General features: G+C 40.2%; 1 protein-coding gene across 4 annotated transcripts in view; it reads right to left on the reverse strand.

The window, feature by feature from the left end:
- UTRN (utrophin) overlaps positions 1-22,880 on the reverse strand; it is a 372,113-nt gene that overhangs the window by 289,601 nt on the left and 59,632 nt on the right. For all 4 annotated transcript variants that reach the window (XM_057406865.1, XM_057406866.1, XM_057406864.1 and 1 more), the window contains exons 3-9: positions 11,387-11,479; positions 9,862-9,939; positions 6,691-6,783; positions 5,646-5,818; positions 2,144-2,259; positions 1,343-1,506; positions 650-853 (exon numbers count right to left, since the gene is read on the reverse strand). In XM_057406865.1, coding sequence (XP_057262848.1) covers positions 650-853; positions 1,343-1,506; positions 2,144-2,259; positions 5,646-5,818; positions 6,691-6,783; positions 9,862-9,939; positions 11,387-11,479 — 921 coding nt within the window. The remainder of the gene's footprint in view (positions 1-649; positions 854-1,342; positions 1,507-2,143; positions 2,260-5,645; positions 5,819-6,690; positions 6,784-9,861; positions 9,940-11,386; positions 11,480-22,880) is intronic.

A 22,880-nucleotide genomic window follows, 5' to 3' on the forward strand; every position in this document is an offset into this window, starting at 1 on the left:
CATTCAGATGTTAAATTCAACTGTACACAGTAAGCTGACACAGGATAAAACTAAAGCATCTAACATGACACTTCAAACTTTTAGCACCATTAGAACATTTGTTCAGACTTGGAACAAAATCAAAACAAAATAATTTGGAAACCAGAATAATTTGGAAGCAACAGCGTATATTTCTGAAATAAACTATCCTAAATGGACAGGGAGACCACTGAATTAAATTGATGTGATTATCATTTTCAACACTGCCCTCATTTAACATAAGGCTGACCAGGCTTTTTAGTAGTTGGCAGTAGAGAAGCATGAATCAGACTGGATCAGACTGTCTCTCTATTACAGACACCAGTGAGCCAGCCACTGAAAGCTGATAAATACACTGAAGTTTTAAAGCATGTTTCACTGTAAGTTACCTTAAAACCTTTTTAGGAAATAAATCTTCTACTACACTTTCAAGAAGCTATTATTTGTAAACAACAAAATCCTCAAGCCTCCCCCCCCCAAAAAAAGAAGAAACCCACAATGAAAAACAACACCAAAACACACCTGAACAAGAAAACCCACACCACATTCAGTTAGAGGTACATTTAATTTAGAAAAAGATGGAAGAAACAGCACACATCCAAAACCCAATGAATTTTCATGAGAAGCTTACTTCATGAGTGGAAAATTGCTCTTTGACTTCCTCAACATCACCAGATATTTCCTCCTGTTCCCGAAATGCATCCTCAGCTGACAGTAACCATGTAAGAACTTCTTCCAGAGCAACTTGGTAACTATCCAGGTCCATATCCACCTCTGTCACTGTGCTGGGAGTCTCTGCTCTAGAACTGCCCTGCTCCTCTTCAAGTGCTACAGCCTAGACAGCAAGAGAAGAGTGATGTCTCAGAAGTGCATAGAAGATGCCTTCCCAAATCATACTAAAACCAGAACATAAGATCCCTTTTAATCCTTCACATCATGTTAAATGGATACATTTTAATGAGAAGGGCCACAGTCACCACTAATGAATGGATCCCACACCCAAAACCCCATAACTACCACTACCACCACAAGTCCTGTGGCAAAAATCAGTTACTTGGGCCACCTTCCCCACCTTGCTAAGAGAAATAAGAAAGAGAAGCAGATGAAAAAGCATAACAAAAACACAACTTCATACCTCAACACACAGGATTTTGTAAATGATTCAGAAAAGAAGAAAAAGGAAGAACAACTGAAGTTAAATCACAAAGATGCTATGATTTTTCATATTTTCCCAACTGTGATCCTGCCTTCTCCAGACAAAGCCTGAACAGCAGCTAAAATTACAACTCACGAAAAGTCAGACAAACTTTGATGACAAACACACCCGTTGCATGTTGAACTCTCCATCCTCACATTCCTGCTTATATCTCCTTGGAAGAGTCTCCACCTCCCGGATGTCTTCCATAGTGACTTGCTTAGGAAGGACCTCAAACAAAGAGGTTAAGTACATAATAATAGACTTTTTGTCTGGAAGTTGTACAGCAACATCTGCATCAAAAGATACAATTGGGGAGAGATAAATGAAAATGCTACTTTTCTAAACTGTTACCTAGAATAGCAAGATTTTATATGTAGTGTAAATCACAGGCTCTTGTCTTAAGTAGCCTTTAGTCAGCTTTAACTTAAAGGCCATGTTTGACATGATGAAGTCGGTATGAAGGAGTTTAAAGAGGAGCCATAAAAGTTTCCTGATAAGCATTCCTATCCTCTAAGTACTTATAGCTCTAGCAGCTACTGCTATTCATGTATATATAAAGAACAAAAGATCATGAGCTCTTAAGATATTCCATTCTAATGTTCTACTTCCTCTCAAGAAGCAGAGACCCTTGCACAATAGAACTCTTATTTAAAATAAAACAAAGCCAGGGCACCACCTTCACCTTCTGTATACTGTCTCTGAATGGTAAGTCAATCTGAACCCCCACATTCAAGAGGCTGAAGCATACACACACAGACGTACCCTTACCCTACAAATTACACTCTTTTAAACTGCAGTTTAAGGACTTGAAAGAAAATATCACTGCACAAAACTGTTAGAATTTGTATTCACAGTAAATGTCAATACAAGAAATTTCTTTCAAAGGAAAGAAAAACCTTCTAGTTAAGTAAAATAACCATATCCCACCTTCAGGATCCAATAGTTTCTCAATTCCTAAGTGGTTCTTGGCTATGCTGAAAGCATGTTCCAGTCTCTCAACTGGGGACATCTTTGTAACTTTATCCCAGCTGAAAAGCTCAGGTCTAAAAGAAAAAAGCAAGCAGGAAAGAAAACAGTAAATTCTATCTGAAGAAAAAAATTCTATACCATGCAGAATATGAAGTTATGGATATGAAGGTAGCTGACCAAGTAATTTAATGATAAACATACATATAAAAAAATAAACAGAAGTGCACATACACAAATGCATAAACACAAATATGTGCTTTCTTTTTATTGGTGACAAACTGTTAAGCAGAAATCAATTAACTGACTGCATGTCCACCACAACATCAACCTTTCATTCCATGTATTCTATAAATACACTCATCAACTGCAACAGGACATTAAATATTACTACTAGAAAATTACCAAACTCTGCTTAAGATTTATTCCAGAACCATTTTTTTTTCAACTGTTTCTTTCCCAGCATTACTGTTAGTATATGCTTTCTGCATCAGGCTCTGCTGGATAATCAAGAGTCACTGCTCCTGGAGAGTCTCATTCCAAACTTGTGATGTAGCTCAGTGACCACCCCAGACCATCACAGCTAGGAGCAGCAGCAGTCTCCACTCATGCTCACTCACCCTTCCCATGGCCTTTTTCCCCTCATTAAAAAACACCCCATTACAAGTGCTTATGAGAGTCATAATGCAAACCAGGCTGAGGAGCTGATCGATTTATAATGCCAGCAGCCTTCATCTCACAGCAGCATTACCCAAACCGAATCTCCAGTCCAGCTATGTGCCCAATTGTTCTGGCAGGTCTCAGGGGCAAAGAGCAGAGCATGAAGCAGGAAACAGGGCCACCAAACAGAGCTCCCTCCTAATGGTACCTACACCAAAAGGGCACAATCAGCCCAGTACTACAGCAGCACAGATGCAATTAAAATATTTCCTTTCCTCTGTAATAGCGGCTTCTCATTAAAACAGTGCTATCAATTCTGTATTTTACAGAACTTGGGGAGGAAGAGATAGGCTTGCCTTTAATTCTTTTAATACTTAATTCAGTTGTAAGTTGACCTGAGAGTATCGCTTTAACATCTGTCAAGTCACTATGCTTTGTGAAACTGCAGCAAAGCCATAAGCTGGCAAGGTCTGAGAAGCAAAAAGCAAGCAGAAGGTAGGGTGAACATGGAAAAGAGAAGCACATTGTAGTAAGTGTATTGTACATGTGCTACCTGCACACTGACATAGAAACACAAATTTTAATGAAATACAATCTAGTTATTTACCTATGAGCAAGAAAATCATATCATAGAGCAGCATTCAATTCAAAGAGGACCTAAGCTAATATTAGGAAATTAAAGAGACCAGCACAGTAAAATGTTAAATGCCCTGTTACCTCATATAATTTTATGAAGTACAGCAAGTGTTTCTAAGTTACTAGATATTATCGCCAAGAGGTAACACGGCTAACAATTGTTGACAGATACATAAGGAGGAAAGCAAACTACTAAACCTCTTAATGGGATCCACAAAAATTCTCCTATATAAAGTGTCACATTAAGCTAAATTAAAAAAAGCAATACTGAAAATGCCCTTAGGCAGGGAAACACTACTGTCTGGCAAGCTAAACAGCTTTGTTGTCCTTCTGCAGCCTGCCCCAATCCCCTTGCTCTTTGCAAGTGCCGTTTAAAGCTTCTCTGTCAAAGCTGACCTAAATTTAAACCCAGCTCAAGATTTCTCAGAACTGCAGGGGAACTGGTGCCTTCCTGGCTAAAGGGCTGGTGCCCTGGGACAGAAAAGCTGAATTCTTGATATGCAGCTGCCAGGCCTCCAGGAAGAGGGAATAAAAGGCTCAGAGATCAGCAGAGCCAGGTAACCAAAAAATTTTGGGAAGCCAGAGGAAAGCACAGTTACTCAAGCTACAGTTTTCAGCAGAGGCTTTTGCTACTTAACAGTGCTCTGAAAAAGGGGCAGAGCTCACAGACTTCAGATCCCACAAAGCCCAAGAATATAGTCACAACACATTAAGGATAACAAACAACTTGAAAGCAATTTTGCTACCTCTCTCTGCTTCTGCTAGGTCTCACTTGTGTCTAAAGCTGGCACTGTCTCCATCACAAAGCTTCACATGTTCAGCAGCAGAGCTATGCATCCACAAGCAATTATGCAGGTATGAAAGCCATCAGTAGAGCCCACATCATCCAGAGAAGGAACTTGTTAATACTTCTGAAACTCCACTGAGTTTCTGCTAGTATTGCTCTGCCTTTGCAGAGCAGTCCTTCCAAACTTTCAGGAGGCCTCAGCATGGTGCAGGCACAACCTATGCTTCCATGAAAACTAAACATAAGCCAGCACTGGTCTGCAAGGGACACAGGTATGTCAAGGCAAACACATCCTGAAGCCTGCGAGCCTGTGACAGAAACTGTTGTTTCAGCCAGCGCAGGCCAGATGGTCACTTGAGAGCAGAGAACATTAGGCTCAAAACCAGCACATGCTTTTGCCAACACTTTGTATCTGCTGGGTATAAAAATTCTGGGTATTAAGCATCTGCCATGCCAGATACCTGGTGGCCAGGAGGTCTGGATAAATTCTAGAAATTACCATACCATTACCATGTTAAAATGGTTATTTATGGTTTAGAACAGTCATCCCATGCAAAGCAATGAGCTGAGTTCATCTCAGGTAAGCTGGGTGAGAATGGATTGCTCAGAGGTAGATCTCAAAGAAAAGCTTTAAAAAAAGAAAGCAAGAATATGGCATGAAAGTTTCATAGGGATCTGTAAGGATGATTTCTTTAAACTACTGAAAAGTTCTCCAAAAATCAGAAAGAACACAAAAGATCTATGCATAGAAGCTTTAACAATATTCCTTATAAAGTGTAATGAACAAACTAATGAATACTCTACAGCTACCCAAAGTATTGTATTACCTTTTGATTCTTTTGCTCAACAGTTCTCCTGAAAGAGCTGCATATATTGTCTTTCAAGCCAGGTATATTCAAAAACTAAGAAAAGCTACAGAGGCTGACTTATTCCTTCCTTTTGAAGCTTCTGTATCTTCCTACTAAAATGATATGGCAAACTCTGCCTGAAGAAATATTCCCTTTTGGGGGAATTGGAGGAGAGAGAGCAGGAGGAAGGACAAGTACAGGGGAAGAAGGTGGTCAACCCCCCCTGCAGAGGCCCGTTCAGCACATTCATTGTGTAATGCATACTAAGTGGGATGTAAATCCACCTCAATTAGCAAATGTGCATGCATGTAGAGGAACTGAGAGAGTTACACTGCTGCCTTGCCTCCAGTCTTTGCAAGGCTCTGGTAATATCTGTCTACTGTTATTATTACCACAAAAAAACAAAAAACAAAACAAACAATGAATCAGTGAAACAAACACTGAAATAGAAGCTGTCGAATGCTCAAGCATGAAGACATGGGGATAAAGCTGCTTACTTTTCTAGGTCTAAGATAAAATGTTTGCTACTTACTTGTGTCTGTGGATGACAGCATTAAAGGCAAGTCCATCTGCCCAGCTTGTTGTGAAGTTCAGAACATTGACCTGACTGTAAGGTCTCGTGGACTGCCGAACCCAGCTCAGCAGGATCTTCTCGCTGTTGGTCTGCTGCAAATCTGACATGATGTTCTTCATGACATCCTTCACCTGCAAGAAAGCAGCAACTACACCTTACAGCCATGTTCTCCACTTCCCTGCTTACAAAACCTTTTAACCAAGCTATTCACAAATCATGAAACCTCTTTCCTATGAAAAGCTATGAATCTAACTCCTCACATGAAATCTAGGAATAGGAGTCTCCACACCATCTGTGCCCTCTACCGATTACAAGAACCAGCAATGCTTCATGCAATAATGACACATTACTCTTGGGTTATAATCCTCCCCTGTGCTGCCTACACTAAGCTTGACGTATAGTATTTCTCACTGTCTCGTGCTGCAGTTCCATCAGCAAGCAACCCCCAAAAATACAGTTTGCAGAGGTTTTCTGTAAGATGAGGCTATCTGCTCAGCTAACAGAAGTACTTTGCTGTTTGGGTACTATTCATAAGCATCTGCCAAATCCCCTTCAAGTCAATTCAATGATCATCCCAGGTACCTGGATAAACCATGATCAAAATTCAACCTCTAAGACTGAATAACAAACCTATAAGGCAGCATGTAAGATGCAAGTCCAACACAGCTACCTAGATAATAAAACACTGGTTAACAGAAGCACATAAAAGCCTTGAGGAAGGAATATAAATACAACGCTTCAGCCTGAAAACCCTCTCTGTAATTAAACACCAGCAGGAACTAAATTGAGAGGCTGAGTACAACTGAGCACACACGAGAATACGTATCACAAGAGGCAGCCAATAGACAGAGATCAGAAACCAAACACTGGCCTGCCTTTATTTACCAGCCTAAAATAGAAGCAGTATTTTCTGCCATCAGAACCCTAGGAAGGTTCGTTAGAATCCCAGCAGATCAAAGTGCACGATTCCTGGAAAGGAAGACATCTCCCAGCAGCCTCTCACCTGCCAGTGCAAGATAATGCTCCAGAGCAGCCCCAGTGTCAGCTTGTGATTTCCATCAACGATGTCAGTTCCTCCTATATTCACCAACTCCACCTGGAGAGGTCAGATCAACTCTATATTAAACACTGTTATCACAGATTCAAGTCACAACCCCATCCGATATTCCTGGCTGTCCTGCCACGCATTATCAAGTGCTCTTAAATAAGAAGTAGTTTGAAAGAGGGAACTGAAAAGGACAAAAGTACTATCTATTTGAATTTGTCATAAGAACCACTTAAACAACATGACAAGATAACACCAAAGAAGATACTTCATTGGAAGAGTTTTATCCTCTCTTCTAACATACAGACGCATACCAGCATTCAAAAACGATCAGCAGAAATGCAAACACGAAGGATCTGATGTTAAAGAAAAAACAAAACCAAAACCAAAAACAGTTAAGCAGTCCTGCTCCTAGACACACTCAGAGATATTATAGAACCATGAAAACTCTGCAGTTAAGAATGGGCTTTTCCTTTGCATGAACCAGCATCCAAATGGGACAAGTTTATGCAAGGAGATCAAAAGCTCAAGGGAAAAAATAAATTTTCAAGCTTCCTATTGGCATAGGAACCCACACAGACTTGGTGATGATCTAATTGATCATTAAAAACATATAAACACAGAGATACAAGGAAATTACTTTAGTAAGTGAGAGAAGAGGCTACCTGCTCCTGCATCAGGTACTCGGCTCCCAGAAGCAAAGCTTAGAAACACTACCACACTATTCACTTAGTGCTACTTTAGAGTCTAAACCGAATTGGGGCATCAGGTTTCCATTCAGCCAACACAGAAAAAACAGCACTAACTCTAAAGCACCTTTTGGAAGAGTCAGCAGCAGCACACTGCACTAGTTACCTCCATGCCCCTGCAAACCCAGCTAGGGACAGCTGCCTACAACAGAAGACGTATATACACCCAGGGAGGTATCTACATGTATAGCAGATGCTGCGACACACTCCCACACAAGGCAGATGGTCAGGCTTCGTTCTTGTAAACAGCCTGGAGCCAGGAGCATCTCCAGTCCCAGAGGCAAAGAACACATGCATTTCACTTTGATAGGAAAGCTTTTTTCTTCCTTTCTCATCTGTTTCAAAACTGTTATCCACAGTGCCTACCAGGAACACCTCTCAGCTTACACCAAGAACTGTATCTGTACATCACTTGGGATGAGAACTAGTCATAGGGACAAAACCTGCACCAAGGAGGTGGCAAGCAATTAAACAATAGAGACAGTCACAGGATCAGTCACAGAGAGAGCCCACATTCTGGCTTTCAGTGAATGTAGCCTACAATGATGGAATAGACAAGAATAAAATTTCATTTTGTTCTAGAGGATATTGCTGACACATACAAGTATAACGGTATTCCATGCATGTTTTTTCCTCTTATCACACACTCACAAACAAGCAGCTTAAGTTCTGCAAAATGTGCTTGTAACCTCAATTCCTTCTCAGATACCATCTTGACTATTTCAGCTCCTTATAGGTCTCTTGGTTAGGAGAATCAAATTAAAACTGTGTTGCAAAATTAACATAGAACCACAAACTATACTTTGACATACTACTGAAGCTTGTGGATTTGTGGATTGTCCCCTCCCAATCTTACAGCAATACTCTTTGCAAGTACTGGACACGTATTCTAAGAAAACTGTAAGGTAAACTGGCAAAAACAGGACAAAAGAATCACCATTGCAGATCATTAAACCACACACTGGAAAGCACTCTAGAACACAAGGAGCAGAAAGCAAGACCACGATTAAAGGTCAAGGGCACAAAAAAATCAAATAATTCCATCACAAAAGCTTTTTTCATCTGTAATAGAAGAAAAACACTCCTAAGAATGAGTAGCAAAATGCCAAATTACTTAGAACCATTCTGCTCATCTGATGGATGAGGTTCACAGAATCACTTGAACATCTACACCCTAGGCTTGTCTGATCCTTGCGATATATATTTAAATACTTTTAATAAATTGTTTCACAAATTATTAATATTGTATAGCCCACAAACGCTCAGGCAACAGAATATAACTACTTTTCAGCGGATGCCTTTTCCCTTCATATTAACACACACACACTTTCTAATGAAGTTAAGCAGGAGGTATAAATCACATACGTGACCTTAGCAACCTTCAGCTAACACCATCTGTTTACATCTAGAAACCCAGATCCTGCCAGCTTAAGGAAAAACTAATTAATAACTGTAACTTGATTTTATTTCATTTATTATTTTCATAAAATCAGTCAACTGCAAGCTGGAAAGACTCATTATTTATCCTTAGAAAAAAGTTAGTCAACATTTACAATGCCTCAAAGAAGAAAAAAACCAAACAACCCACCACTAACTTTGCTGCTTTCTAGAATTATCACACTAGTCCACCAACAAGGAGGGGAAATTGCAGTATTATACAGCGTGCTCATATCACTCTTCAATCAGCAATTTACACACACATGTCAATCCCTTTTTGCATTTGATGTATTTTACTGCCAGAATGTTCTTACTAAGTTACTTTAGTGCCCTGACATTTGCAAATAAAAATTCTACTAGAGAGAACACGCTTATCAGGAGCTGTTTTTCAGGGGAAGAACAGAATCACTTTACTACAGCACTACTGGCTTCCAGGCAGCAAAAACATCTACAAGAAGTAGAACAATTTTTGTTTTTCAAGGATTGCGGTTTGCTTGCTTGTTTGTTCTTCTGATCAGGTTCCAAAACTCCAAATTAGAAACACGGATTTGACACAAAGCTGGCAGATTTCAATGGAAAGATCCTCCTGGATTCTGAGTGCAGGACACAGAACCTGTCAGACCCTCACACGCTTTTGCACAAGTTATACATCATCACTTGAAATCAGTTTTTTGTCCTGCTAGGTTCATGCCTAGCAGAGCTTCCAGTCATATCTCAACAAAATACAGTTTAGTTAACACCATTAGTAAGTTAGCATTTCAAGATTTCACAAAACTGTCAGACATCCAAATTCTACATCGAATGAAGAAAACCAAGACCAGTTTACCCACCTCACTGAATTCTCATTTTAGCTACCAAAAATCTTTATTCTCTTAATTCTGAATTTTACATGCAGGAATAAATTAAAGGGTCTAACAATAAAGTTGTGGAAAAAAATGCTCACATTGTTCTGATGCAAGACTTGCAGCACTCGGTTGACGTTATTTAAGGCATGTACTCGTGTGGAACCTCGTTCTTTAGGCTGAAAATAAAAATTACAATCTGTTAATATCTGAATTAACTTGACAGGCCAAAGAAAATGACAGACCAAACAGGAAATTTGTCTTGATTTTCCTCAAGAGTTTTATTTGTATTTTCTTTAGGTAGGAACAAAAATCCTAACAAGATCATCCACAAAAGTATAGAAATTAAAAACGGTCAGAACACTATTCATAAATTCAAGGCACAGGACAAGCCTTGGATTCAAAATGTGTTTACATTCATTTTCAATAAGTCCATCCAGAGTTTTTATTCCCAGCATCTGCAGAATTATCAACTGGCAACACAACAGCAAAGTGGGAGTTCCTGGGGAAAATCTGCGGGGTTTGAACGCTTGCCAGTGTAGTTGAAATTTTTTGGCTCCCAAGAGGGAACAAGCAGCAATTTGTTTTTCTGGCACCAAAAGGCAGCTAAATCTTTGCATACTGAGAAGGAGTTACGCTTCCTGACTTTCCCTTCCTTTTATTACCAGGAAAAAAAAAAACAAACCACACTGCAACTCCTGACAATACCCGCCACTCCATTTGCTTTTAATCACCTCAATTTAACTCCTGTGGCAGAAAATGACCATGCAAGAGCACAGAGCTGAACTTGGACCATGGTAATCATCAAAATGAGAAACAAAAAAAATCCTGTTGCCTTCAGTATGCTTCAAATCAGACCACAAATCATTAGTACTAGTGAAATGCACCTGTTTGAAAAAACAAAGTAAGCTTGCAAGGTTAAATTTTAAATGGCTGAAGGTCCTCCGAAAGGTAAATAAATGAATTTGAGATTTATTCTAATAATGAAATCAAGAGTTTAACTCAAGTGATTGCACAGGTTTCACCATGCCTCATATCTGAAGAGGTATCAATGTTAGCAAGGGAAGAGTTTTCACACACACATTTCCCCAAGCAAGGTTTGAGTAGTTTTCAGCCCTTTGTTACCTGTAGATCACAAAGGATTTTTCAACAGGGACACAAATCTTTGCATCGCCTGTTAGCTGCTGTCTTTTTTACTTTCTTTTTTCTTTGAGGGATCTTTCATGAGCTCATGAGAAAAAGTCCACACATATCCAGATAAATGCTACTCTGCCAGATCATCTAGAAGCAGACTTTTAAAAGATCTCTATTAAAAATATACACTATGTGAATAACATCACTGGTTTTGCATCTATTGCTAAACAGTACTTTATCCCTCAAGAGAGGGTTATACAGCTAACTTCAGCCTGACCCTATATCCCATGAGTGGAGTTCATGGGAATTTCACTAGAACTGTAGAGAGCAAGTACACACTACAAGAAAAATAGGTTCTTAAATAAATAAATTTAAGAAATTACATGCCACAGTTTGTGGTATGTGTTTTGTTTATTCATTGGAGTTTTTTGCTGTTTGGTTTGGGTTTTTCTTCCAGTAAATGGAAATATAACTTATACGTATTTCTCTTACCAGAGGTTTCCCTGTCAGACCCTCCAAAAGGTCCAAAAGCTTCCTTCCATCTTTCAGATCTGTGAACATGTCCTTAACTGGGGGCTTCCCACTCTGCAGAAGAAACGAAAGCAGTAATAAACCAGTGTTTAAGCAGAATCTCCCTGAAAAAGGTACTTTTTGTCTATCAAATCACTCTTATTTGGCACTGAATGCAGTAAATGAAAGCTAGGGGACTGTGATACTGATCAGAAATGCACCCTTCCCTTCTTCAGTCTTTTTTTTACCTCCCCATCTCTACGGTTCTGTGCATCAGAAGCCTAGTACTGCAAAATCAAATCAGCACACCCTGGCTCAAGTTAGGGTCGAAGCATTAACATTTGCTTTGCAAAGATGGCAAAGCAAAAACTCAGCAAGTTTGAGGAGTCACTTGAGAAAGAATGAATTAGTCTTGCTGCACCTAAAGGAAGAAACTACTTGACAAATTCTCTCAGATAAAAACTAAAAAAAAAAAAAAAAAACACACAAACCCACAAAACTAAAAAGGACTTGGTATTGACCTCTGCGTAGGGAGCTGCTACTTCTTCTCACAGAAGAGTAGATCAAAAGGCGTAATATACATTGAAACAAATTAATCATTTTCTCTACCTTGGACAAAGAAGAAAGATGTGAAACTCAGAGCTACTCTAAATCATATTTCTAACATTAATTTTCTTACAGGGTAGAGAATCCTTGTACAAGAATGGTGGTAGATGACAGCAGAATCATATTATCCTTTTCCATCCTCCCTTTTAGTCTATTTGTCTTCTCGGACCACAACAAAGTTAACAAGGAAAAGTGTTATATAGTGCAGAGGGAGAATACACAGGCAGCCAGCAGCTAAGTAAGTGCATATGCTTTGTAATATTCATCTGCTGGCTGCCAGATCAATTAAGTTACTGCTTTCAGTGTGCTTTTGAAGTGCCAATTTGAGAAGAAAAATATTTTCTAAGTACCACCTAAAACTTCAATACTGCCTTTTTTTACCACCTTGGCTTTATAACATTGCTCTTCAGAAAGAAGGCTGTCAAAAGCCCATCTCACATGACATGATTTAGCTGACATACTCTCCTACCTTCACTCATCTCCGCCTGCCCTGACAGCTAATAGTAATTGCCAAGTGCTGGCTAACAAATCAGAAAGAGCGCTGAATTGCCCACTGAGCACCATTTTTTGACAAGTCTGTTTTTTTCCCAAAATTCGTAAGTTTTTCTTAAATGCACACTTCAAATGGATTTGAAACTACTAAAACTAATCACAAGAAACCAGAGCTAAATAGCTATAGAGCCATATTTTAATCTCCTGCACAGAAACATGCCTAAATGTAACTCATAGTAGCAACCAACTAAACAGCGTTAAGAATAATTGTATAACTAAGGTCACTTAAAATACACAGATGCTAAACCCAGTGTCTGATATTACATTAGTTTTGAAAATAATTTTTCTAACAAATTTATTTTCCAATTACTTTTACAAGTCATGCTTAAAAATGTGTATATACATATGTTGACACATACTTAGGTAAGGGCTGCATAAAGCTATGTAGCTGTCAGACCAATACCAAATAGGAGCATTCATTAAATATCAATGTTTGACAACATTCTGCCATTACATATTGCCACTTCCTAAGCTCAGCTATACACTTTCTAGAAAAGCAAGGGACAAGGCTTTCCTCCCAGTGCATGCGCTTTTTGCAGATGAATCAGATGCTTTACTGCACAGCAACATAACCAAACCTTTAAATCACGCTTGAGCAGGAGAACTGGAATACCCAAGAATAGATGCAAGGTAGCCTTATGTACAGTTTATGGTGTATAACAGGAGGAGATCATCCATAGTGCAACTACTCCAGATGACAGCAACATTTGATTCAAGTTTGATTTGCATCACCACATGGAAGATACTAGAAGTCAGTTGGCATGGGCATGAGGAAATTGTTCATGTGTCCAGAGAAGAGCAGTAAAGCCTTTATAATTATAGAATTATAGAATTAAAACAACGCACATGTATAACCGACTAATAACACCAAAACTGAGAATGTTATAGTTACATATCCTCAATAAATTTATTGCCTTAGGTCCAGATTTTTTTTATTTTTAAACTTGGATCTGCTGACAAAGCAGAAAGATGCCTCATTTAATACAGTGCAACAAGAGTGTTGAGTATACAGCCCTTCTTCGTTTCCCACCCCTTCACTTCATACACACGAAAACAAACCAAATGACTTCCTGCTTTCACCCACTCCAACAGGTCATTGTACGTCTCGGCTCATTGCAATGCACCCTGCTGTGACAGTAGAAATAATTCAGATTTGCTTTCTCAGGAGAATGGTTTTTCCATTTCACAGATCAGAGCACCACATCTTGCTGTCAGTTTAAACAGTCAGCTAATGACTATTAAATTATTTCTGCAATCTAAGCTACTCCTTCCTGGTTTATTAAAGTATCTGCTGTCCTCAAAACAGAGACACAGCAATATACAAAGCCTCTGTATTTAGTGAAGTCTAGCAAAATGCTCTGTATGGAAAGGAATTCAGTTCATGGGAAGCACTTTTACAGGGTGACTGAAGCAGGCTACGAAAGGGCTGCAGCACCCACCCTTCCAAGCCCTTCACCACCTCCACTGCAGCATAATCTGTCAGGAAGGCTGGAAACCTGCGCCGCCAGCTTCCCACGCTCACCTGGGGACATGGAGGCACTGGGTGGCAGCGGCCACCCAGGCAGCCCCAGCTGTCCCATCGGGGCACAGAGCCAGCCCTCAGTGGGGTTGATGCAATAGGAGAGGAGGCTGGGCACGTGCTGCACCCTCCTCTGCTCACACTGCTTCCTCCCACCCATACATTTTCCTCACACCTGGACATTCATTTCTACACATGATCTGCTATCTGAGCCACACAGTCTCCAATCAGGAACGTAACTGCTCTCTCCTCTAGCGGCCAGTGCGGCTGGATGCCACGGGGCTTTCCTGGGATGCAGTTAGCAACCTGCTGTACTTGTGGAAGTCTTCTCCTTTCATTTTCCAGGCAGAACAGCTATGTATCCCAGCCTCTGGCAGCTACGTGACTCTTAGAGTTTAAACAGCTTAGAAAGGAGCTGGAAAATAATTTTATAAAATGGCAGCCCAAGGGATGGTCCCATACATCCTTTTCCCAAGAGAAGACAAGGAAAAGCTCTTTGGCCATGCTGGCAGGAGAGCTACCCATGCCCTCGTGCAACCAGACACTGCCAACCCAGAGGCAGGCCAGGCTGCTGCCATCACCTCCATCTCCTTGTGAAAAAACAGATGTGAAGCCCCACCTCTTTGCATGTAGGACCCACCACTGAGGCCATCAGGGAGGTTGCTGTGGCAGAGGCAATCTGGGAACACAACACGTGGCCAACAGAGCTGGACCTGTGCTTCTAAGTCGGGAAGCCTAATCCAAACCATGCTCCAGTGAGTCCACTGCCCCAGCTTTCATCACAGGGCACCTCTGGAGGCAGCACATCACTGAGCTGCACTGGGGTGGAGTAGGAGGCCCTGGGACCAACTCTGTGCTGGGGCAGGCTGGCATGCTGCAGCACAGGCTAGGACTCTGGGGCAGGACATAAGTCCTCTCCCACCCTACAGGTTAAGGCATGGGGCTCTGCAGATTGGTTCCCCTGCCACCCCTGCCCACACCCATACTGCTCACTCCTAAGGTCCAGAAAGCAATCTGACCTGAAAAAAAGTCTGTACCCACATATATACACACACACAAATATATGCATGTATCTGCAGTATATAAAAAGTATGCTTTTCTCTCCCCCTCTCTGTGAAGTCCAGCCTGGTATACAGTATGTTAAGCCAAGCTAAATTTCGCCTTTTCAGAACTAACAGTATTTTACTCACTTTCCGCATCCTTAAAGACTACACAAGTACAAAGCAGTTCAGCCCCCCACCAGCATCCCATAAGGAGCATCAGTCCATCACTGAGCATAATGGCTCAAGAAATCTAAGTATCTGCCTCAGAAGATTGAGTGACAAAGCATACTGAGCCCTTCAGCAAGGGCAAATGGCTAGTCACGGTTGCTTTGCTAAGTGCTTAAGGAGCAGCCGAAGTTGTGCTAAGTACTGTACAAACAGGAGGCATATAATGGGTCCTTCCTCAAAGACAAAATAGGGTCCAGTTTATACTACAATAATAGGATAAAGGACACTGCATAACAGGAGGACTGTGCCAGTTCAGGGTGTAAAACATCCACATCCCCCTCACTTTTATCAGTTAACAGAAGGTAGTTTTTCCTCAGCTTTGCTTATGTTTGCTGTGACAGAAAAAAAAGCCCAACACTGGCTGAAACCCTTCCCCTCACAGCCTGCCGTAGTAGAGACAGGGGGTTGATAAGACAGATAAAACAGCAACAGGCTTAGAAAGAGGCCATGTGGGTTTCCCAGTGCTGTAAACTGGCACTGACAGCAGTAAAGGAGACTATTCACTTCAACAGGGGCTGGCATAAGGGAAAGTGAATAAGAAAAAGAAAGCAGAGCAAGAGAAAGCAGAGCAAGAGAAAGTAGAGAAAGAGAAGCTGGAGACAGTAGTTGGGTCTAGGCCTGCTTGTATGCCTATATATTTTGTGTGGTGACACATTTATCATCTACCACAGGGTTCATGCTCAAGGATCAGAACCAGGTCCAATCCACCACGTTACATTTATTCCAACAAGCACTTTGGTGCCAGCCTTTGTGCTAACATGAGTAGTGGAGGGCAGAGACAAAGAAGAACTTTAGCTAGTTATCCACAGCAGAAAACACTTTTTCTGTTGATTCATCTCTCATGGGGCAGCAGCAAGCAGCAATGGTGTCTGAATGATCTTTGAGCAGTGACCACAAGGTCTTGTATGTGGCAAGACTAGTCATTACGGGCATTGGCTCTGCATATTCCAGCGAGACACCATCACCTTTTGGAAGGACAGCCCACATGCAGTGATCTCCTCTTTGCAGCAGCCTGTTTGCCATCTTTCAACCCCTCTACCTGGATCAGGTTTAAGAGGGTGACTCACACTTCCTTGTGTGCATCTAGGATTACTTGCAAAGAAGGGTCATCAAGGCCAGCCAATATGACTGTGCAGAAATCATTCCTTCTCTCTGCCAGGAAGCATTCCCAGGAAATGGAGGAGGATATAAACAAAATCCGGACCAGATTTTTCAGATTTTTTAAGAGTCATCCAATGCTACTGACAGTAGAAAGACCAGACATTGACATTTACAGTTTGCTCTACTTTAGCCGCATATAGCTGCAAAGCAACAATCTTCCTAAATATATTTTATAATAGAACATTCTTAATTCTCTTTTATTGCTAATGGGGAACTGTATCTAATTAGACCAAGTTACAGAGAATTAACAGGAGTCTCAAATTCTCAGTTACACAGAGCTTCCTTTTTTTTAAACCATAAGCTATTATTTATTACTTTATTACAGCCATTTATGTTCTTTATATATTGGTTTTGAACATGAAATTATATGCAAAGTTAACCATTACCGAAGTTTTAATGTCTATCTTGTTGTTGAACTAGAAACACGTAATTTTGTCTTATGTCATCATAGTTACCTGTTCTTTAAATCTATAGTTATTGAAGATACATTATTAGACTCTTTTCCAACAAATGAATGCCAAAGATATCTGAGAGTATGAGATAATCCACCTCTATTTCACATCCTTCTCAGTGATACTGATTCAGACCTCCTAGTGACGACATTAAAAACAGGATGAAAGGTCCTCTCAGTTTCACAGTAATGCATGCTGGCTGTCACCAGGGAAGTAACACGTATTGTAAAAGCATACATATGACCTTCACCAGCCACCAGGGGAATGCAGAAGAATTCTGGCTGCTTAGAGCAGTACTGGGAAAAGCCCTAGTTGCCATTTAGATCATCTGCCACATCAGAAACACGAAAACACCCCAAAATGATATGAGAAGCAGTACATTTTGATTTTCTACCAGATTGCTCCGATCTTATATGAAAGTCAGAGTTGTCTTTTTTTTAATTATTTTTAACCTACATATTGCTATTTTTAATGTCCAATAAGATGCTCAATAAATAGTTCAAAATAGTAATAGAGCTGCAAAGACCTCTCTCCCCTTCTTCTTGAGAAACGGTAAATATTGAACAGGTTGAGTGCCTAAACTAGAACATGAACCATTTGTAGTGTTCAAATTCATTCCCAGGGAACAGTAGGTAACAACCTACTTTTAAACTGTTCCCAGTAGGTAACAACCTACTTTTAAACTCGATTACAAACAATACAAGGAGCAAGAACTACATTTTATTATGACCAATACAGACTAAGAAGCATGTCAAGTGCTGCTACATCATGAGGCCAGTATATGGAAACTCAATATAGGAAACAATTCCAAAAGCAACAAGGTCATTACAAAAAGCAAACAACTATGTCAACAAATAATCCTGCCAATTTCTAATCTAAGACCATAGTCATTGTTTACATAAGTATTTTTATTCAAATGTGATGCTTTTTTTCCATTCTGCTTCCGTTTACATGCAGCAGTTACAGCACAGTGCACGTAAATACTAGCTATACTGTGACATACAGTATTTTAGTTGAGTATGCTCTACTCTATGCTGAATATACCCACATAGTTGTGGCATCTATACATGACATTAGTACCGAGACTAGGAATTCAAATACCAAGTAAAACATAGGATGTTACAATCACAAGAGGCAAACACCTTATAGACGAAATATCACTACTACTGCTTAAAAATAATTACAACAAGTAAATAGTTATTTAAAACTCCAGACTGGGGTGGGGAGGGGGGAGAGGCAGGCAGACTCATCACAGAGATATGCTGGAAAGTTTGATTCTACTAGATGACAGACGTGAGGTTAAGAAGCAGCAAAGCTGAAAAGCTAAAGATAGCTCAATCCACAAAATAACTAAAATACTTGACTGACAACATGATGGGGAGGAGGGAAAACAGATAAAAGCAAGTATCAGACGTAGCAAGGCAACAAAACAAACACAAGGCATCAGTAACTTTGTGGATCCTTTTTATTCTCCCCAGTGTATCAATTAATGTATTTACATTAAGTTTATATTATTATAATATGTTTAATGTAACGGTACTAACCGCAGCTTGCAATTAAACCTCATTATATATCATTACCAGCAGAGGAAGTTGGGACCATACTTCTTATCACTATTAGTGATTTCTCTCTAAAACCAGAAGGTCTTTTCTCCTTTCTTCACACACCCCACCGCCCCCCCCCCCCCCCCTTTTTTTTTTATTTTTTAAGACAGCTAAACAGATTGTAACTTGGTTCCTTAAAAAAAACAATAATCCTGCTGACCAGGTTGAGTATTGTTCTCATTAGTGATTAACAAGTAAAGGGACAGGTTTGCTTCAGTGCCTCTACAAGGGTCAGCTCTAGTGCCTGGAAAGGTCACAAACACAAATACTCCAACAACTGGGATGGTAACTGAGACAGTGAACCAGAGTCAAGCTCTGTTCCAGTGCTCAGAGCATTAACCAAAATCAGCAATAATTACAGCCTATAATACCATAGCAAGCTTTGAAGTCCAGCAAGGGAGATGCTGCCCACACCCTGTTCTTAGAACAGCTGAAAGGAGGGCAGGAAACTGGCAATTCCTATGTTGTTGCTAAATCTGGGAGAGACTGTGAACTGCTATTGCTTTTATGCTAGAAATTAGTCATCCTTACTATCGCTCATAACCTATTAGAGAAGAAAAGATTTATTTTCCTGCATCTTGGTTAATTCACATGCTATTTGACCTCTTCTCAGAAGAGGGGACTGAGTAATCCAGTTAAAAAAAAATAAAAAGACAACCAAAAACTGACTTTTTGAAGGCCAGTTCATACAAACACTAATTCTTGTCCACCCAGGTTGCTTCTCAGGTTAAGGCCAAATTTTTTATAAGCTCTGACTATCTCTGAGTGAAGTTATGTTTTAAAGTTTAATTCAGCAGTGGAAAACAGCAGGAGTAATTAGACTGGAGAATATTTTACCAGCAGTCAAGTATTTCCTTGCTTGCACCAAAAAAAAAAAAGAACTAGAAAAAGGACTACAGACCATCTTAGGTGTCTTCTTCAACAGAGAAAATTGCCTACTCAATCTTTTTGATCTCTCTTCTTCCATGACTAACAACTCCATAATTCTCCTTCCCCAGAAAAATCCCTTCTGAAATGTCTTCAGCCTCAGGTATCTCAGGTCATGTGAAATTACTTATCTTGAATGGGTATGCTTTTGTCTTTAAAAAGATTTATCACATTTGCTAAGAGACAGCATTGGAGCAACAAATTGCCTTCAGAAGTTTTGGGTCTGACACTTACTGTTATGGTAAAACAACCCTTAGAGGAAAGGAGAAAATTAAGGAAGAAAAATGCTGGAAAAGATCTCTATAGCACGCCACTCAGAAAGTTAGATAAGACTTTGCAGTTAGCAAATTAATTAATGCCTTGTATAATGAGAGAAAGGCTGTTTCAATTTTAAAATGCATATAAAGCCACCACATCGTAATCCAAGTACAGCTCACTAGTTTGCCTACTGCCTGTCTTTTCTCATCTTTATGTGGTGTCCTTCCAGGGGAGGGGACCCAAGAGACCCAGGAGAGGAAACACACAGCAGCTCCAGCATTGAGCATTTGCCTTCCTGCAGGCTAACCTGGAGCTCAGCCCTGCAGGATGCAGTCTGCTCCCAAGCTGCACCTCAGCCTCTTTGCTCTTTAACTGAAATGCATTTTGGAACATGGCAGAGCAGGAGAGAGCTTAAGACACTGTAAAAATGAGAGATCTGGCCTCACCCATGTTGGCAGGTCATATCGCCAAGTCCTGCCACTGCTGCAGCTTCTGATCAATGCAGACATCAGGGCACAAGCACAGGACCTAGAAGATCAGTATCACAGAAATACATGCAACAAGAATGCTGTAAATGCAGATAAAAGAAATGAAATTCAGAGCTTGGATTGCAAAGAGGTGGCAGTACATGACAAAAAAGGAAGGGAAGCAGAGCTCTCAGGCATGAAAGGACTTTGAACGCAGTTTCTGACACCTTGGAACAATGTCCCAGCTGGCTCTGCTCAATAGCCATCCATACCCAAGACTTATGACTAGGAGGGGCGGTGAAATCCAGTGTCATTTTCACTGAATACTGCAAACATCTCCAGGCTTTTATATTCTTTCTACAGAGCACAACCTTCACAGCAACAAAAGATTTCTGTCATCCCTGTGGAAAATCTTCCATATCATAATGAAGACACGATTCTCTGGGGAAAGGGAAGAGCTTCAATTTGCCCATACTGGATCTGTGAACTTCCTCTAGAGTGACAGCCCTAAGCTCTGACAGACTCTGACAGATCTGATTCCATGAGTCTAAATTAAGAGTTAGGGTATCATCTTTCTTATTAGTCAGTCATTGGACCTGACTCTGGGTCCTACCTGCCAAGTTCAGGAATAGCGGAAGAGAGTAACCAATCTGAAAGCAAGCTTGGAAAAGTACCACCTTGGAAAATGGGAACATGAAAGGCAGCAAAGACTTACTCCTGCAAGAAGGTGAAGAGAGGTCAAAGCTAGGACTGATTAGACAAAGAGATGTAAAAATAGGACTGACCATGACCACACAAGCATCAAATCTGACCACACAAGCATCAAACGCTGTAAGAGCTGGAAAGGTGAGGAAATTTAGAGTGGGATAAGGGGAAAAGGAAGGACAGACAGAGCAGGTCTAATACTTTAACAAGAAAAACTGGGTCTTGCTGGGTAAGCAACTAAGTGGCAAAGACAGACGTGGGAATGAGATAGGCAGGGTGAGCAAAACTCCAGATTTGCTGGGATTTGCTGGGCAGGCAAGCTTTCTGCCATGACAGGGTGTAATAGTAAGGGGGGGCAAGGAGGAGAAGTGGGTTAGAAAGTAGGAGCAAAGAAAGTAAACAGGGCAGAAAATACTGTACTTGCAGAGTATAAAGTGGGACACAACTCTCCTGACTCCCTCAACATGCCTATCAAGTGTAGAAGCCTTCTAGAGTTGCGAGTGAAAATATCCAGCTACTGTGCTACATAATTATCCGCGGACGCGTCCAAAGGTCTGTATGATGGATCTAAAATTCCCAGGCCTGCTGACATGCCATGAAAATAGGTACAGATTAAAACTATTTAGACATTTAGAAACATCAAAACTGGGGTCAATGGCATAATCTTTGTTCACCCCCCTTTTACTTATGTGTAGCAAATAACATATGGTTAATGGAGCAGTAAGTTATACTGCAGACCTGAATTCAAATTTTATCTTTAGCCAAGAGTTCCCCTGTAACTAATCAGAACCATTTAAAGCTCAATTTTACAGGTAATCACTGTGTGCCAGATTAAGAGACATTCTTATATCATTAAGACCAGGCCTTGCTGACTCGGGCATCTCCTTGAAGTCCCTTCTCTACATTGATCAAGCTCCATCTGAAAACCAACTAGATGTTTTAGATGGTTTGCTTGAGTCTGTGGAAGAGATGAACCCTCTGAGCTCTGCCATAAGAATCACAAGAGCTCTAGTTTATATGAGGATATTACAGAAATATCAAATCCTCTGGATAATCTAACCTAAATCTCAGATTGGGCACTTAAAATTAGTAGCTACTTGTGTTATTTACCTTTATTTGCGACAGCTGTAAACTGTGAAAAGAGTACTCTTACATTGCAGAAAGGTGTTCTAAAATAGATCAATTAATACTTATGAACTGCCAAGCATAAGTGAACAAAAACAGAAAGGGAGAAAGGGATAGAAAAAGGGAGAAAGGGATAGAAAAAGGGAGAAAGGGATAGAAAAAGGGAGAAAGGGATAGAAAAAAGGATGGAAAACACAATTCTGTAGATTTTGAAGAGCATACATCCGTACAACTAGATGCCTTAATTCGTAGCTGTACAACAGGAAAACAGCTGAATCTCACAATCAGACTGGTCAGAGCAACAGAAAACACAGTAAGGAAAAACATCACATGGTTTAATATAAAGATACGCTGTGATTCTCTGAATTAATACTGATTTGAATGCAAACTTCCCTGTTGCTTAAAGCTTGGTACAACAGACTATTTATCTAATTGTTTTCATTTTCTTTAATTTTAACAAAATATCCTTACTACACAACCATCATAGGCTTGTAGAATTGTATTGCATATGGCTCTACTAAGTGAAAGATTTGTACAGCAAGCACTGACGCTTGGCTGAGTGCATTTATTGACCTTAACACTCAATCCACTTCAAATGTGTTCAGGTCTTCATTTCAAAAAATACATGTAAATAAGATGTGTTTTGTTCTAGCATAGTTCAAATGAAGAACACAAACACAAGTTACTGTACTGTGAACTAAAACAAAAACATCTCACTGAATAGTATACTGAATAGAGATAACAGTGCCCGAAGGAGATACCTCACAGCATACTTGAAATATTTACTGTGTTTCACTCATCTTCCTATTCTCTGATGAAAAAAGACATT

This window comes from Pezoporus wallicus, unplaced genomic scaffold (genome assembly GCF_028554395.1).
Source record: "Pezoporus wallicus isolate ANWC-B61680 ecotype Strahan unplaced genomic scaffold, APGP_CSIRO_Pwel_v1 scaffold_6362, whole genome shotgun sequence".
Classification (NCBI taxonomy): domain Eukaryota; kingdom Metazoa; phylum Chordata; class Aves; order Psittaciformes; family Psittacidae; genus Pezoporus; species Pezoporus wallicus.